This window comes from Ambystoma mexicanum, chromosome 3q (genome assembly GCF_040938575.1).
Source record: "Ambystoma mexicanum isolate Mex_15411 chromosome 3q, UKY_AmexF1_1, whole genome shotgun sequence".
NCBI classification, from domain to species: domain Eukaryota; kingdom Metazoa; phylum Chordata; class Amphibia; order Caudata; family Ambystomatidae; genus Ambystoma; species Ambystoma mexicanum.
The window spans coordinates 268,786,098-268,803,144 of NC_090926.1; the positions used below are offsets into that span (position 1 = coordinate 268,786,098).

General features: G+C 45.9%; 1 protein-coding gene across 3 annotated transcripts in view; it reads left to right on the forward strand.

Moving 5' to 3' along the window:
- The first annotated feature begins 2,275 nt into the window (after positions 1–2,275).
- The window catches only part of CNPY2 (canopy FGF signaling regulator 2), a 219,448-nt gene continuing 204,676 nt past the window's right edge, over positions 2,276–17,047 (forward strand). The window contains exons 1-2 of one of the 3 annotated variants that reach the window (XM_069653740.1): positions 2,276–2,676; positions 3,331–3,452. In XM_069653740.1, the coding sequence (XP_069509841.1) occupies positions 3,341–3,452 (112 nt within the window). In that variant the 5' untranslated portion in view covers positions 2,276–2,676; positions 3,331–3,340. Of the gene's footprint in view, positions 2,709–3,330; positions 3,453–17,047 lie in introns of all 3 variants that reach the window. The other 2 variants (XM_069653741.1, XM_069653739.1) reach the window with 2 other exon arrangements.

A 17,047-nucleotide genomic window follows, 5' to 3' on the forward strand; every position in this document is an offset into this window, starting at 1 on the left:
ACCAGTTGCCTTACCCTCGCTAGAGCCCTCATACTGTCCTGTCTGGACTATTGTAACACCCTCTACCTTGGATCCCCTAAAGCCACCACTAGCAAACTACAATCTCTTCAGGACAACGCTCTTAGAGCGGCGTTGGGCATATCCAGAAGAGAGCATATCACAGGACATAGCCAACAGAATAATTGGCGTTCCATCAAAGACAAAATTATCCTAAAAACGGCGTCACTCACTCATAAATCCCTCAACAACGCGGCCCCATTCTATCTGATCGACAGATTTCACAGACAGTCTTCCCTGAGATCCACTAGAACAGCCTACAAAGACTGCCTCTCTGTCCCTAACTTCAAACGCTCTACAATAGGGGGCAACAGCTTCCCTGTGAAAGATGCAAAATTGTGGAACTCCTTACCGCCAACGATCAGATTGGACTTGCCCTACCAAAACTTCCGATCTAAGGTAGTTTTATGGCTGAAAACGTAGGCTCCCAAGCACAATCAGGTGCCAAGCTGCCCCACTCGCGCCACTTGCCCACACTGCAACCACGTGTGCCTACTTGTATATTTGTATATTATCATGTATACCTCATTGTGTTTATGTATATATTTTGATGTTGTAACTAAGCTTTGCAAATTCATGTAAAGGCTGCGCTCTGTGACCCTAGGCTAGGGTATGATTGCGCATTATAAATAATAAACAAACAAACAAACAGGACATGAGGACTGACATTGATCCGATACTCGCACCAAAGTTCAGCGCACAGTGTATACAGAGATGAAGCTGCCAACAGAGCACCACTCCTCTCACTATCCTACTCCCTCTTCACCTTACTAACCCATCCCGCCTTCTCGTTTACATATCTGCAAGAGTGCCTGGGGACCAACTCCGTTGGTGACCGCGCGCCATACAAATACCTTTAACATTTATAAACTTTATGAAAGGTTAATCAAAGGGAACTGTGTTCTGGTTGTGATTTTAACAAACTATGCACATTTTTAGGGCTACACATTTTTGGAGCGCAAGCAGTGGGAGTGTGGGCAATGCCCTCAAGTGACTCTGACGCCCACTGTGAAAAGTTGGCAGCTATCATACTGAAAAGCTATAAATCCTTTTTGACAGCAAGTGGCTGATGCTGAGGAACCAGTGTTAAAAGACAATGAGGTGATAACACTTCTGTATACCCTGAGGGGAAGTGCCTGCCGAAAGGGCTCCAGCAAACTCAGCTTGTATGGAGAGCTCTGCAAAACGCATTTCAAGCCCCAGAATGAAAGGAATACTGTGCTAAAAGACTGCTGACTGGCAACATGGGGAAGCTGCTGGAACCTGCTGGGAGGTTCGAGTTCTCAGTCAACTGAAAAGGTTAAAAGTCCCTGATGCCGCCCTTCCAGCTTTGTGTACATATCCCGTATAACATTGGACCATGTTGAATCAATAGACAATATCAATGTATTTTTATTTTCAATGTATAGTATACCAGCAGGTTCCCCCTGCTGTAGAGGAGTGTTCTTTATGTTGCTGGCAGCTTTGATCTGTGGGTGACCAGACCGTCCCAGTTTTCCTGGGACAGTCCAGGGAAACACCCTCTGTTCTGGGAAATCACCCTCCATCCCAGTCCTGGGAGTTTTTTTCATTTTTAGAAACCCTGTCCGGGATTTGCATGGTTGGGTGGCTACAGAACTTAACATTGTAATTATTGTTCACAACACTTTCAGAATTTTGAAGTTGGAGGATAGGTTCGAACCCCCAACCTTTCAGGTACAAGTCATAATACTTACTGACTATGCCACAGAGACTGACTTGGAAATCAGTGTAGCAGGCCATATAATATCAATTAGAGCAAACACTTCATTTGAATTAACAGATCAAAATTCACAGACAAAACTGCACAAATGAGATCATATACAGTTTATAGTAAGGAGGAGTGCTGTAAATATGATTGGGTGGTGGTTGTGGGGGCGTGTTGGGGGAGGGGCGGTAATTGGTCGGCTGTGACGCAGTAGTCCCTCTTTTATTTTGTTGGTCGTCCCGGATTTTCGTTTTGGAAATCTGGTCACCCTACAGTAGGGGATGTTGAATACCAAGGCTGTGCCTCATTATACCATTTTCACTGGTAGAAAGTAGTAGTTGCGGTTTAAAATGCGTCTTGGTGTGTGTACTTGTCAGTGTCACAGGAGAGCTGGTTTCACAGCGCCGGCGCTGTGACGGCCGCGGGCATGGGTCGGAGATGGGGTGGATTCAACTCTGCCATATTTAGACTCGTTTAATAAAAAAAAACGGCATAGACCCCGCCCCATTTTGGAGCTGTTCCGCCTTTTCGTAGCATAGCCCGCCCGTGCCTCCGCACACGTGGAAGTGTGTGGCCACGCAGCAGCGCGGGGTCCTTCCAGCACTTTCTCGGGCAGCGTGGGGCGTGCCTGTCACCGGTGACTGAGCCACCCGGGAGAGGGGCTTAGGGCTATTCGGGCATCGCAGCGCCACGTGCATGGTGTTGCTGCGTGGTGCCAGCGGATAGTAAGGATCACACACGCCTGCGATGCGAGTGTGTAGTGGAGTCAGGCGGACCCAGGACTGCCCGGAGGAGGGCCGTTCAGCAGCGAGGGGCGGGGCAGGCGATGGCTATGGGCGGTGCGGACCGACCACCAGCTCGCCTCTAAGTAGTACTAGGACTATCAATACCTAGTGAGTGTCCAGTAGAGGAGGAAGCCGGGGAGGTGAGCTTGGGGTTTCAAATAGAGATGTAGGCTGACGGCTAGGTTTCACTTCTACGGGTGTCACTTGTCAGCCCCCTAATGTGCTCCACACAAACCTATTAAATTGCCATCTGTACCGGAGCCTTTTAGCACTCTATTTGGACCCATCCCTGTTCCATTGATTGATGGCGATTTAAAGTCCTTATTGAGTGCCTGTTTTGCCATCTTCGCGGATGAGTGTGCCCCCCATAGGAACGACCTTACGCTAGCCTAGTGTGTCCCTGGTACGTCTGGCAAGAGGCGTAAAGTAGCTCTGTTATCCCCCTTCCCCCATATATCCCACTAACAAGGAACCCAATACAAACCATAGCCCCATGATGTGACGTTCTACAAATACGTTTTTGGAGCCACGCTGATGTGCCACTAACAGTTATTCCTGGTGCTGGTAAATAAGGCGGATTCTGTAGTGTACCATCTTCGCCAGGGTTCCGTTAGTTACTCGTGTACGGCTCTGCACGATGCCCCACGCTTCCGGCCTATTCCTCCTTTATTCCTTTCACTGTGATGAGTTGTAAGGCTCTGATACCGTTTCCATTTCGACGTCCATGGCTTCACATTGATGTTATTCTTTTGCACATTCCAGCAGCTGATCCATGCTCGAGGGGAAGATGCACGCCAGGGACTCCAGTATTTTTTACCTCTGTCTTTTAGCTGCTCTGCTATCCGGTACTTCGGCGAGGAGGGGCCAAGACTTGACCTGTGGAGGTAGGAGACCGTCCAGTATACCCGACCCCTCCACAAAATGCCTAACCACGTTTAGCTGTGGCCTGGATCAGGGATCGAAATTAAGATTATGCAGGAGCTAAAGGCAGCTCTTGGGCATTCAGCATGTACCAGTGGGCCGGAGATGCCACTGGGAAACAAGCGGCTAGTACATAGCAGGGCAGTTTCTAGCCAACTTGGTGCCCAGGTGAAACTTCAGAATGCGCCCACCCCCCACTGGCACACGTAACTCCCAAACTACGCCTCCTCTTGTGCGACAAAACCCCTCCTCGATGTGAATAAATAATTGCAATATAAATGAAGCTGGTTTCATTGCATTGTAATTCAAGTACTTTACAGAATTATTCGAATGTGAAAACGCAGCTGTTGCTGCCCAAGTAAATCGTTTTTCTGTCACCTGCTCTTAGGGAAGGTCTTGCCTGAATGCATTTTCAAACTGTCCAGACTGGCACACTGCGGTGTGACCAGCCTAACAGGGTCGAAGGACCCACTGACCACTGGCCTTGTATTGCAGGTGTCCTGTTCGTACCACCTCACTAGTATTTCACATGGGGGCAATGCTAGACTAACCATATGAATTATTTTCTGATAGGTTAACATTCCAAAATGGTTATTATTCCAAGATTGACAGTTTGGTACACTCTTACTGTACTCTTTCAAAATACCTCTCTTGAGAGTGGGAAAGGGGACAAATGGCACCAATAAGGATTCCTGTATGCTTTGCATTAAATCACAGAGCATTTCAAGACTATAACCGTGATCAGAGCGTGCTACGTTTGATAAACAAGTCTATGATAAAAGGATTGTATGTGTTGATCTCTAAATTCATAACCGATGCATGGCATGGTGCTCACATCATGGTTCACAATACTTGCCCTAATGTTAAAATGTTTGTAACCATGAACCATGTACGCTCATTTGGATAGCTTTGGATGCAAGTATAAAATGGCTGCAACATCAGCCACTGAAATGGGGGTACAATGGCTGTTTTGCTTCTTGTTTCTGAAGAATTTTAGATGTTGAAGGGTTGGGACTCGGTGTGAGCATGCCCAACCCCAATACAGAAACATCTCTAGGGAATTATATCTACATACAGGATAGGATACCGCACAAGAGAGACCCATTAAACAATGCACAGAAAGGCTACACAGAAAGGATTGTACCTCTTACAAACTTTAGCCTGCCCAGTAATAAACTGATGAAGCGTTTTAAACAAAACCAGCTTCTAATGCATGGTAAAGGGTCTACAGTTCCTCAGCCATTACCTCCTCACTATTACACAGACCTCGTGGGTTATTTCGGCAAAAAAGAGCAGGCCCATGCTCTTAACAGCTGGCATTAGCATCTCTTATTAGTGCTGGCCTGTAGCTAGTGAAAATCATGGTGTGCAGTGTAGAAGGGGCGTTTGGCCTAGTGGGTGTACAATTTGAGAAAACGTCTTTGATTGCTTTATGTGTTTAAGACTGGGCACAGTGTGACATTTTTTCGCCAGAGCCACATATGCAAAACATTCCAGTGTGCTGTTGTATGGACATGGGCACATAAGATAAAAACAGGAATGGCTGCTGTTACATAAGGGAGCACCACATAGACGCCACTAACCAACAGGGTGGTGACTTGTACAGCGCACAAATCATTGCTGCAAACATATCACTGTATTGATCTGCATGGTGACACACAATGAACCCTGCTTTCCTAATCAAGGTGCCAAGTCCTATTGAATTGCCATCTGGTGTGTGCTAGGTTGTGGTTGGCTTGCTTAGAAAATGAAAAGACCTTTGATGCTGAGCTGATGCATTTAGTCCATGTCCCCATGCAGCCACAAGAATACTTAAGCAAGAAAATTACAGTTAACCTTCCCAGGCATGCACCATATGTAACTACAAAGTAATATAAAAAAAATACAAAAACGTTTTGGTGTGGCAAATAAAGAGACATGAAAATAGTTTACAACTTTTCTGTGTGGCACATTAATTCTCTTTGAAGCAAGCATAGGTTTGGTCAGCTGACTGATACTTGTGCTGGCCTTTTTTCAATTTCAAAGGATGCTCTCGGAAGGGCAGCAGTTGCAGCGAGACAGCCCAAGAGAGAGCTGGTCATGCAGGGACACTAAAAAGGCACAGATCCTCAAGCAGGGGTTGAGTCTGCTTGTTTTGACTGCCCAGGAGTCCAAACACCGACAACCATCTTCTTGATATCCGACAGAGGAGCTGGGCTTCACTTGGACTTCCCTGGAGTTGCTGCTGGTCAGCTGCATGCGTCGTCCACGTGCTGCTCCTTTTCGTAAAGAACCTGGCTGCAGCAGTGATCTGAAGAATGGCTGCAGGAGGCCTTTTAAAAAAAAAAAAAAAAAAAATCCAAGCTCTTAACTGGAAACTTGCCCAGGTACATCAATGGTACGACTCTTCACCATTCAAACAGGCAGTGACTATCCAACCATGGGTAGCCACTGGCCACCACATCTGCCCAACAAGACATTCAGGCACCTAGATGTGTATTGGGACCTGACAGTCCTAGTCCCCACATCCTGGCTCACACACAAACTGGCCCTTTTCCTGTTAAAAGCTTTACAGATGAAAGGGCTGTCCATATATGGCATTTCCTGACCTCAGACGGCCAAAGAACATACTTCGTGGCACAGCCATCTTGCGGTGCTAGCCACCTTTAGTAGCTCTTTGCCGTAAATGTAAAAGTGCACGAGTAAAAAGAAGAAAAATGCCTGCTGCCACCAGCTCGTCCTAGGCATATTGTAACAGTAACCAAAAAAAGGACAGAAATACTTGTGAGAATGCAAAGTATCTTAACCACACTTCACTTTAGGGTTATGTGTGCAATTGTGACAATACAATAAATTCAGAGAGAGACATAGGCCTTCATTATGGGGTTTCCGGAAAACCCGCAGGTAGGCAGTGGGTTTCCGGAAACCCTGTAACACCCGTACTGCCGCCTGATATCCCGGTGCGATCCGGATATCACAAGTGGCAGCAGAAACGGTTACTCCCCGTTTTCTTGGAGTCCCACAGGACTCCATGGAAATGGGCTCATCGAGGCACTCTTCCTAACGGTGCCGGTGCTTCTGTGACCACCATGCCAGTAGGGGCCTGAAAACCCAGCAGCTCAGGCTTGCCAGGGGATACGCGGCCCTTACCGGCATCGTTGTAGTATGGGGGTCCAGAAAGGGTGCTGGTACGATGTTACCGGCACCGTTATTTCCAGACTGCCATACTTGTAATGAGGCCCATAGTCTCTCAGTACTGATAGTCTAATCAGTTTTCCCATACGAATGAGTAAAAAGACAAGGCCTGACTGATGTCCAAAAAGTCAGGACATGTGTAAAAGCAAGCAAAAAGAATGGGTGTCCCATAGAAGCCTATGGGAGGAAAGCAGCAAAAAGAAAATCTTTCCTAACAGTTGCCAACATGATGTATTATAGTCTGTAGGTGCTTATCCAGTCATGTTCTTTGCTTTGCATCCTGGTACTTGTAGGTCAAGTTTTATAATGGTAAAAGTAGAACTACAAGTACCAGAATGCAAAGGACAAATATCGTATTGGATTAGCGCCCACAGATTGGAATGGATCATGTTGGCAGCTATGATTTAAGTAAACACGCATTTTGTCAAGCAGTTGCAGTTTTATTTTTTTATATTAAGGATGCTATAGTTAACAAGTAACCTTTCACACTATTATTGCAACAGTAATCCATATAAAGCTTACAATTCAATTTTACATTAAAAAGTGATAGACCAATACATTGGCCATACACTCTACCAGTGTGTTTGGGGCTAAAAGACTCCTCTAGAAGAGCTCAAGTAAGAGACTGACCATCATCTCCTAGTACACTTTGCCTGGTTCTCCTCTAACATTGTGGCTATTTCGTTCCAAAGACCGATTATCGCCTATGAGCAAGATGAATGATAACCCAGCAGACATCTGCCCCAGAAGGAGTCTCTTCATTTGCTCTAATGAAAAATCAAGCCTGCCAATATTGTTTCTCGTATTTTCAATAGTCGAACAACACACAAAGATGACTTGCTGTTTCTTGCTCCTTTTCAGATTTACACAATCTGCAGTACCACAGTTCCAATGGGACATTAGTTATTGGCCTTGTCACTATTAAGCATGGAAGGCGATTGAACTTAGTGAGATGAAGTCCATTCTTATTCCGGGACTCAAAGTTCTTTAAATCCAGTTGCATTTCATTCAATAATATAGGTTCTCTCGACTAAGCCTAAGGTCAGTTTATATCTTTGCCAGGCTTCCAAGCTATCACTGAAGTCACATACTTTTGACTTTCGGCAGGAAGCGCTTGCGCAAAGTTGTTTGTCTTCCCAGTTTGGGCACCACTCGATTGCTTCAAAAAAGCGTTGTCCTTTATTCCAAAATCTTACAAGTACCCTGCTTCCTTTTTGTCCAATCCACTTCCCAATAGTTCGAAAATGGAATATCATGTTGCTTCATTATTGTCATGTACAAAATCACACTATTTATCTTCCACATGATATAGAGGGAAGTTACTTGCAGCTCTAGTCGTGTTGTGCTTACAGGATCATTGTTAGGAACTTTCAGGATTCTTCTTAGAATGGTCCCTTCTAAGCGCTGTTCCATCTTACACTGATTGATATTAGTGGGCGCCTCATGGCAGTATGTTATTACTGGGACAGTACATTGCTTTTATAACAATAACTGGCCCATAACCGAAAAAACGGCTTGTGTATTCAAGTAACTTCCAACTGCCCTCATCTTTATTAGGGTCTTTACTTTCAGGAGCTCATATAACTCTGCCTCTGACTTCTTATCTCTTATACAGACACCAAGGTATTTGTACTCGGATGCCCTCAAGATCTTAATGGCATCGACCATTATGCCTTCTTTGACTTGTTCCCTTTGATTGCCAAAGTACATTATTTTGGTTTTACTATAGTTGATCACCAGGTCATTTGATCTAGCGTATTCCTTGAGGGGCTGTAAGGGATCTCGGAAGACCCATCCACTTATGGTCGATAATGCCCACATCTGCGTAAGCCAGTATGTTAAACGGCTTGCTCCCCCCCCCCCCCTCCTCAGGGGGAAAGCTCCCAGTTATATCCAGTTATCTTCTTTGCATTGTATGGGTTGAATAGCCACACACAGCCCTGTTTAAAGCCTGTATTGTTATTAACAGGTCTGCTTAAGTGCCAGTCGCCATCCAATCTAACCTGAGTATTCTGGTGCAAATGAGGCATACTTAGAAGACCTTCGTCAATCACCAACTGCCACAACTTGGCCCACATAATTGCTCTAGTAACTCCATCAAAATACCTGCAAAAGTCTATAAAACCCACATATAGAGCTGGGCCCATACCTGTTTTAGCTCCAGTTGTTAATGCCTCCATGATCACTATGTTGTGGATAGTAGAGCAGTACTTCCTAAAGCCTGCCTGGCAGACACTGATCCGGTTTTTCCTAATTTCCCACTCTCAATTATTTTAATGTGTGGCATAAACCTTGCTGGTCGCGCCCAGCAAGGCCAGGAGTTCGTAATTATTAGGATTTTCTCTCCCTCCTGTTTTATGGACCGGGATCACCAAAGATGTCTGCCAGCATTTAGGTATCTTATTGTTTGCTGTTTTACATTGAAAGTAATCACAAAGGAACACAGCCCATGCAGCTGGATTTTCTTTCAGGACAATGTTAGTCAGCTCAATCTGGTCCTGGTGCACCTGTATTTTTTAGACCACTTCTAATGTTCTCAATATCAGCAGTGTCGTACATACTTGGGTTACAGCGGGCAATGAATTTGCATATCGGGCCTCTTTTCACTTTGTGAAGTTGTATCTTCACAAAGATATGTGGTCTATCCACTGCTCTTCGGGTATAACGCTAATGAGCCTCTGCGTAAGAGCAATATCTCCATTTACCAATCTCTTATCTTTTAAAAAATATATACCCCTGCTACTTTCTTGTCTTGGTTGATTGTCTTTTTGACCAATTTGCGTACTTACACTTCAAGTGTTTATGTTCCCCAACTTCTGCTCTGGTGTATAGCATTTCTTCCCGTTTATTTCCCTTATTGTTTGCCTCGATGACCTTTTCTTTTGTGCAATTTGAGGATCGTAAAGCTGCACTCTTTGGGGGATATTTTGGGAACCTGCGCTACTCCAAGCCCCAATCCTACCTGGCAGCCATCCATCAATTTTGTTTGGGGAATTTCCCCTTGTGCGTTCCAATTCCCATGCCTGATCAAGCTTTATATTGAAAGCTGTTATTCTTTTAGTCCAGCGTAATCTCTTCCCTTGCTATGTAGTATTTACCACTCCTTCCAATAGCTTTACGCCGGTATTGTGCCCAACATTTAGTGTTAGACATAATGTATCGATCGCTCATCTCAGTTTCCTAAATAGTCACATTTCTGACCCAGTCCAAGCTTTTCAGATCAATGAAAATGTCTAAAATGGATTTTCTCTCGCCCATATGCAAAGTAGGGTTATCCGTCCTTCTCCCCCCAGAGCTTTCCCGTTGATCATCACAATTCTATAATCTGTCATGCTACTACTAAGTAGAAATTTCCCAGCACATTAGCCTGCTTACATTTCAAACTTGCCTCTGGTAGCCGGGGGGTTAGGTGAGCATAGCAATTGTCACCAAAAGGTTCACTGCATCGGGTATTCAAATCTCCACTCATATATAGCTGCCGTATTCTGCTTATCCACCATTAACTCCAACAAGATTTCTTCTATCGAGTCCAGGATACTGCGTAACTTGGTCGCACCCAGAGGGCTACATGCATTGATAAGAACAGGCTGTTGCTTGTCTGTTAACTGTATTTTTACAGCCGCCAAATATGGAGAGACTTTTGTAGCCTTCAACTTCTCTTATTTCAATTTGTTGCTGATACCTAATAATTATTCCATCCCCTAGGGTGACCTTGATCTCCCTTTTGTAGCTGGAATATCTACATTACTAAAGCCATCCAGGTGGGATCTGCCTCGCATCAAAGCTTCCTAGAGTAAAAGAATATCAGCGACAGCCAATCCCTGATGCAAGGTCGCTTTTTCTCATGCAGGTGGGTAAACCCTCATATGTTCCCGCTAATAATGTTAAGGACACATCTCTTTTCGCCACGGCCTCTGCTCTAGTCACGGTTGCCAAGCCATAGACAGCCATGCCCAACTGCTAATCCCCTGCACTAACTTGAGTGGGGGTTTAGATTCTATTAAGCGACATAGAGGCGAGTATTATGCATTATTACTTCTGTACTAACAACCAGCAGCAAAGATTCAAAATGTTAACAAACACCAACAGTATAAAAACAAAGAGAAAAACACACAAAGACCACAACCCAAAATGGCAGTACTGGCATGTTAGCCAATCAGGGTCTTTCTCTCTCTATAAATATCCAGGTAACTAGTCAATCATCCTCTTCTGAAGCTGGCAAGAGGAAAGCGGATATGGAAACCGCATTCCAAACCAGAAGCGCCAACAAGCCGGAAATGGAAGACCATGAGAACCACTCGTTCTCCTGAAGCAATACTCTAGCTTTGCCTTTAAACGATCGCTGGAGACAGAGAAACAAAGCATAAATAAGGGGCAGGAAAGGAGGGATAATTCTTGCCATCGTGTTGCTCAATAGAATCTAAACCCCCACTCGTGTTAGTGTGGGCGGTTAGACATTCTATGTCAAGACCAGAGGCTTCCTATAATGCAAGTTCAAAGCTTTTGCAACACCACATTCGCTACGGTTGGAATTTTCCTGTGATAGAAAGATTTAAACGTAGACTCCTTAGACCAGTCAGCTGCTTGCAGGACATCCTCCAACCTCCCCCAAAGCAAAGCAGATTTAGCGGCCATTGCTCCCTGAGCGGAATGAGCTCCAAAAATGACAAATCTAGCCCATCCTCCCTCATAACCTAACGCACCCATTGAGCCAAGGTGACTTACGAAACTGCAGCAAAGGGCTTCCTGAAGATGATGAGCAGCTGAGAGGTGGTGGGAGCTTGCAACTCACTAGTAGCCTTGATATGTTTGTAAACTGTGAACAACACACAATTTCTGATCCTCCGTAAAAGAAGGATAAGAAACCGAAGTAGATAAACACTTGGTCCTATGTGAATACATCCAACGCTTTAAAATCAGACACTCTTCTAATAGAAACCAGTCACAGTAACATTGTTGACTTTCTAGACAATTGCTGAAGCGAAAGATTATCGTTGGAGGTCCAAGACTGAAGCAAACGGAAATCCTCATTAACATCTCAGAAAACAGAAAACCTAGCTTTAGGAGTGATCTTAATCTTGATGGATTGCAAGGTTCTTTTCACTAGGAAATATCGACCAACCGGTTCCCACTTGACTTAGTATATGTCCCCTTGAAAGAAAATGTATTGTGCTGTCAGCCTTCCCTTCCTTAAAAAGGATACAAAAAAGTTAACAACCTCTACAGGAGTGGCGGAAAAGGGATCGAAATCTCTCTCCAAGGACCGGTCCACCCAGCTCGCCCATGCAGAGGAATAGGAACCTTAAGTGGATCTAGCCCAAGAGTCCCCGATGACCCGCTAAGCATCTCCCGAAAGGCCTTGGAATGCCCAGGGCCTGCAGGAATCTTCCATGCCATGAAGCTGCCCCTGCAGAAAACCGACAGTCTCCCTCCCCCGGTTCTGTGATTATCAGCGGGAAGGAGCGTGGGGATATCAACTGCGAGTTCCAGGAGGGTAGAAAACCATAACTGGGATGGCCAGCGTGAGGTTAATAAAACCAAAGACGCTGCCTGCCTGCTCACCTGGAGCAGCACTTTCGGAATGAGGGACAACGGTGGGAACGCATACCCTTGAAGGTGAACCCTATCCTGAAGGAAGTCATCCACCACGACAGCATCTGGTTCCGGACACCAACTGAAGAGTCGAGGGACCTAGCAGTTGAGGCAAGAAGCTAACAGATCCATGAGAAACAGATCCCAAGCTTGTTACAGGCGCGCAAACACTTTGCTGTTCAGCTTCTAGTCGCTGCTGTCTCAAAGGAACCTGGAGTTCCAATCTGCCACAGTGTTGCTGAAGCCTGGTAGATATTCTGCCTGCAGCATGATCCTGCGATTGATGCAGAAGTGCCAAACATCCTGTGCTAACCACTTGGATTTGTGCCTTCCAACTGGTTGATATAACGGACCGCTGACACGTTGTCCAAAACTCTTCACTGCAAAAGAGCCTGCCAGGCGTTCAAGACAGTTTATGTGAAGACTGCTCTAGAGCAGATCACTACCCTTTTCCCCTGTAGAAACCTCTTGTTTTCGAGCTCCTAACCGGCCAGACTGACATCCGATTCTAGCCGCATAACTGGAGCAGAGCCAAAGATAGTCCGCCTGTTCCCCCGCTTGCATGTGTTGTAGCCACCAACAAAGCTCTGATGTTGCTTCTTAAGAGAAATGCACAACCCGATAACAAGGAGCCCCTGTCTGAAGATGAGTTTTTAGCCTCTGAAGAGCCCTGTAATGGAGAGGGGCTGGGAATATTGCCTGAAGGGACGCTGATAGCATACCTATAACCCTGGCAAGAAGCCAAAGTGACCACACCCCGTTCCTCATTATAGATTAATCTGGGTTCAAATCCCTTGCATCCTCTACTGGGGCAACAGGAGCAGACACTGCTGAGAATCTATAACAAAGCCCAGAAACTGTGCGCATTGTGTAGGAACCAGGACAGACTTCTCTAAATTAATTACAAACCCTATATCCTGAAGTAGGGGACACTGACGCTGGCCGCAAAGGAGACTCTCCCCAGCGCTAGAATGAGCATATCGTCCAGCTAAATTATCATTATCACCCTAAACTGCAGGAAAGCCATTACTGGTCTCAGCAACTTGGTGAAACACCACAGGGCTGATGAGAGACCAAACGGGAGAGATATAAACTGCTAAATCCAACCCTGCCATTGAAACTGCAGCTACTGCTGAGGGGGGGAGGGGGGAACCAGAACCACCAAATATGCATCCTTCAAGTCGATCTTGTCCAGCCAATCCCCCTGAAGGAGGGAATCCCTTAACAGATGAATCCCTTCCATCTTGAAGTGTCGATAAACCACAAAAGAATTGAGGGCCTTGAGGTTGATAGCCGGCCTGAATAGGTGGTCTCAGCAGCACCTCTGGAGCTGAATCCGGAATGCCTTCCTCTAGGCGCAAACTGTGTGGGACGGAAAGAGCCCTGGAACTGACGGCCAGAGGAGCAGGCTCTGCCTCTACCGGCCTTGGCAAAAACACCCAGGGCCAGGGCTTTTTTAAATATTACTTTGAGCCTTATCTAAGACAGTGAATGTTTGCACAAATGAAGAGAGCTCCTTGACAAAACTCTCTTCGATGAGCAATCCCTGGGCCTTAGTCGCTGCCTCCGCCATGTCCGCTAACTTGGGATCTAGACGTTATCAATAAAGCTTTATTTCCCTCTCAAGACAAAGCTGAATTGGCGTTGCCGAGCAGGCACACTGAACACTGGGCCCAGCCCCTGAGAACATTCACATCAAGCAGGGTTTGTATACCACACCTTTTCTCCAGCATATCGAAAGCTTGAGCCAGAGGAACCAACACCATCCAGAAGGTAGTCCTGACAATACCTTAGGGCATTACCTATTCCCTTTCTAGGGTTTTTACCCTTTTTTGACAGAAAACTGACCTTAGAATGGTCAATCTTGGGGGTCACTGCCACCTTATCAGGAAGAGAAGGGCACAGGCATTCTGCCCTCAATTTATTATGCGCTGCATTCTCCATGGGGTTCCTTACCCAGTGCTGCATGAAGGAAGAGACAGCTTCCGATGGCCTCCACTCAGCTGAGGGAGGATGCTGAATAACTGTGGGATCAAAGAACGGCTCCCCCAACATGTCTGGGAACACATTCTTCCTCTTGAGGGGCGTGGGGGAGGAATCCAAATCGACAGAAGACTAAGAGGATTTGGAGGAAGAAGCCACCAGGGACCGATCCGTGCTCCTATGCCTTTTCCTAGCCTGAGACCCTTTTTCTACATTAGTTTCCTCAGCACTTGCAAGGTTTAGGAACGTCTGCTGGAGCTCCAGAGGGCCCAGCAGGGGTCTTGCCATGAAAATCAGCTATGGCCTTCACTAGATGGTCAAAAGCAGAAGCTTAACTGTTGTTGAGATCCCACAATGCATCATTAACTGAATCCTGGACTACTTACGCAGGTGTCGATCACCCCCTTCTATTCCCCATACTGCCGACCCTAGCTTACATGGAACCCCATTCCCATTCGATGAACTACCCTGAATTAAAAGGATACCCCCTCCGTGCAGCTCCTCACCTCTGGTGGCTGACATGGTTTCTTTTAAAGCTATCAGTCCCAAGGTATGGAAAATATAATTGTTTTAGGTGAGGGGGGCATGCGGGGGAGAGGAGAGACTCCTCAGTAGCCTGTCAGCTGCTCCCAAGCCGAGCAAGCTTCTTTCCGGCACACAGAAAAGGTCTGCGTGTCGCAGAAACAAAGTATCTAACAGTAATGCCAGCAATGTCCCAGCTAACTAGCTCTACTGAGGCGAATCGAGGCGAATAAAGCAATGATGCAGTTGCGCTTCACAAAGTATTATCAATGCAAACCTCTCCCGCAGGGACTTGCGTTGTGTAAGCAAATGGAAATGGGAAGCAATTGGCACGCTAAGCAGACAAGGGAAGAGGGAGAGGGAGAGAAAACACGAGAGAGAAAGCCAGACAAGCAACGCATTGCCCAGCAGGCCAAGAAGCTTCCCGGGCCTTTCTTGAAAGCGAGCGAACGCTTGCATGGAAGAACGCTCGCCCGAACACCAGGAAAGTGAATTGCACAATGCCAAACCTATAATCGCACCATTATTGCAACAGTACACAATATTATACACATCAAAATATACATTGCCAATGAACAAATAAAAGCTGGAGCAGTAAATGAATACTCATCTGCTGTTCGAGCAGCAAAGAAGAGGATGATGTAGTAGTTACCTGGTTATTTATAGAGAAGGAAAGACCCTGATTTGTTAACTTGCCTGGACTGCCATTTTGGGTTGGGATGTTTGTGTGTTTTTCTGTTTCTTTTATACTGTTTTAAAAATGTTGGCATTTGTTAACATTTTGAAATCTTTGCTGCTGGTTTTTTAGTAAAGAATTAATAATGCATAATAGGAAGCCTCCGGTCTCGACATACAATCGTTAATCGCAGGAGCTGGTATTGAACGATTGTGCAGTCCACCGCAATTCTTCTGCCATCCTTAATACATGTGATTTCTTTTTTAAAGTGGATTTTCGTAGATCTGTGATACTGCGTTGTTAATTGTTCCACGTACTCGTTGCTAGATGTTGGAATGGATTTCTAATCTCTGCTCTGGTGAACAGATATTTAGGAGGCCGCCCTTGTTAGTGAAACAGGCAAAACACTTTTGCGAAGTTAGCAAGGACAATTTAAGGTAGCTTGAGAAGCAGTCAAGGCTAAGTCTCAGGAGAAGTGGGGGTGATCTGAGGTCTTGGGTGAGCACACACAGTAGGATGACAAGAATTACCCTTAAACAGTAGTATATCAAAAATACACATGTATTCGGCTCAGATCAAATGCAAGTGAATAATGGAAAACAAAGTAATATCAATACCTAGAACAAACACTATGTAAAATATACGTAGTCACTTTTTGGTCAATGCGGTAAAGTGCAGTTTCCCATCAAAACCTGTCAAGAGGGGAGCAGACAAACTTTTAATACATTGACCAACTCCAGAGGTGGATAACCCTAACTTTAGTCCAGCCCTACGAAGATTGGAGCCTTATGCTCTGTGTAAAGCTGCAAAGTACCATATTCGATGGGAATCAAAAGTGTGGAAATGCGGTTCCGAGATTCAGAGGAGTATCTGCTGCAGAGAACCAAGCTGCCCCAAATTTCGGATGGCTTTAGGGAGCAGAGGCCACCCTAGCCAAGGACGATAAGGGCTCCCTTTTCTGTACAAAATGAAGGGATGAACTAGGGTCCACCGGTAAGTGGTGTGATTATACACAGCTCTTCGCTCACTCTTGGAAATGGTCATCTGAGTACGAAACACCCTCCTTGGTTAAGCTTCAAAGTACACACAGGCTCCGGGTGCAGATGCAGGTCCGGTTTACAACTGGAGCTGGATCTCTCGCCACGAATGCAGGACAAAGAAAGCACCAATGCAGTTGGTCTTGGGACACTTGAAGAAAGGGGGTCACCAGCAGGGACCGCCACTGTCGCACAGTGATGCAGTGTTACCCAAGTCTCGCGGTCTGATACACGTACCCTCTATAGTGGCCCAAAGCAGCTGGTTCCACAAAAAGGTGGCAAGGAGATGCTTTGCTGTGTGAACTAGAATTTCCCTAAAGTTCGAGGTAAAACTCGATAACGCTCCAACGCAGGTGCCAAGGTACAAGCTGGTCAGTCCACTGGAGGGGCCAGGGACACTTCTGAGAAGGCTTGTTTGCAGGGCCACAAGGAGGCATTGAGGGTGATTGGCCCCACCACTCCAAGGGCTTGAAGCACGTTTGCAGGTCTTCAGAGATCGAGTGCAAAGCAGGGCTCGACCGGGACAACAACGGGCTCAGGGTGCCAAACCATCTCTGCATGGTTCTGAGTACTC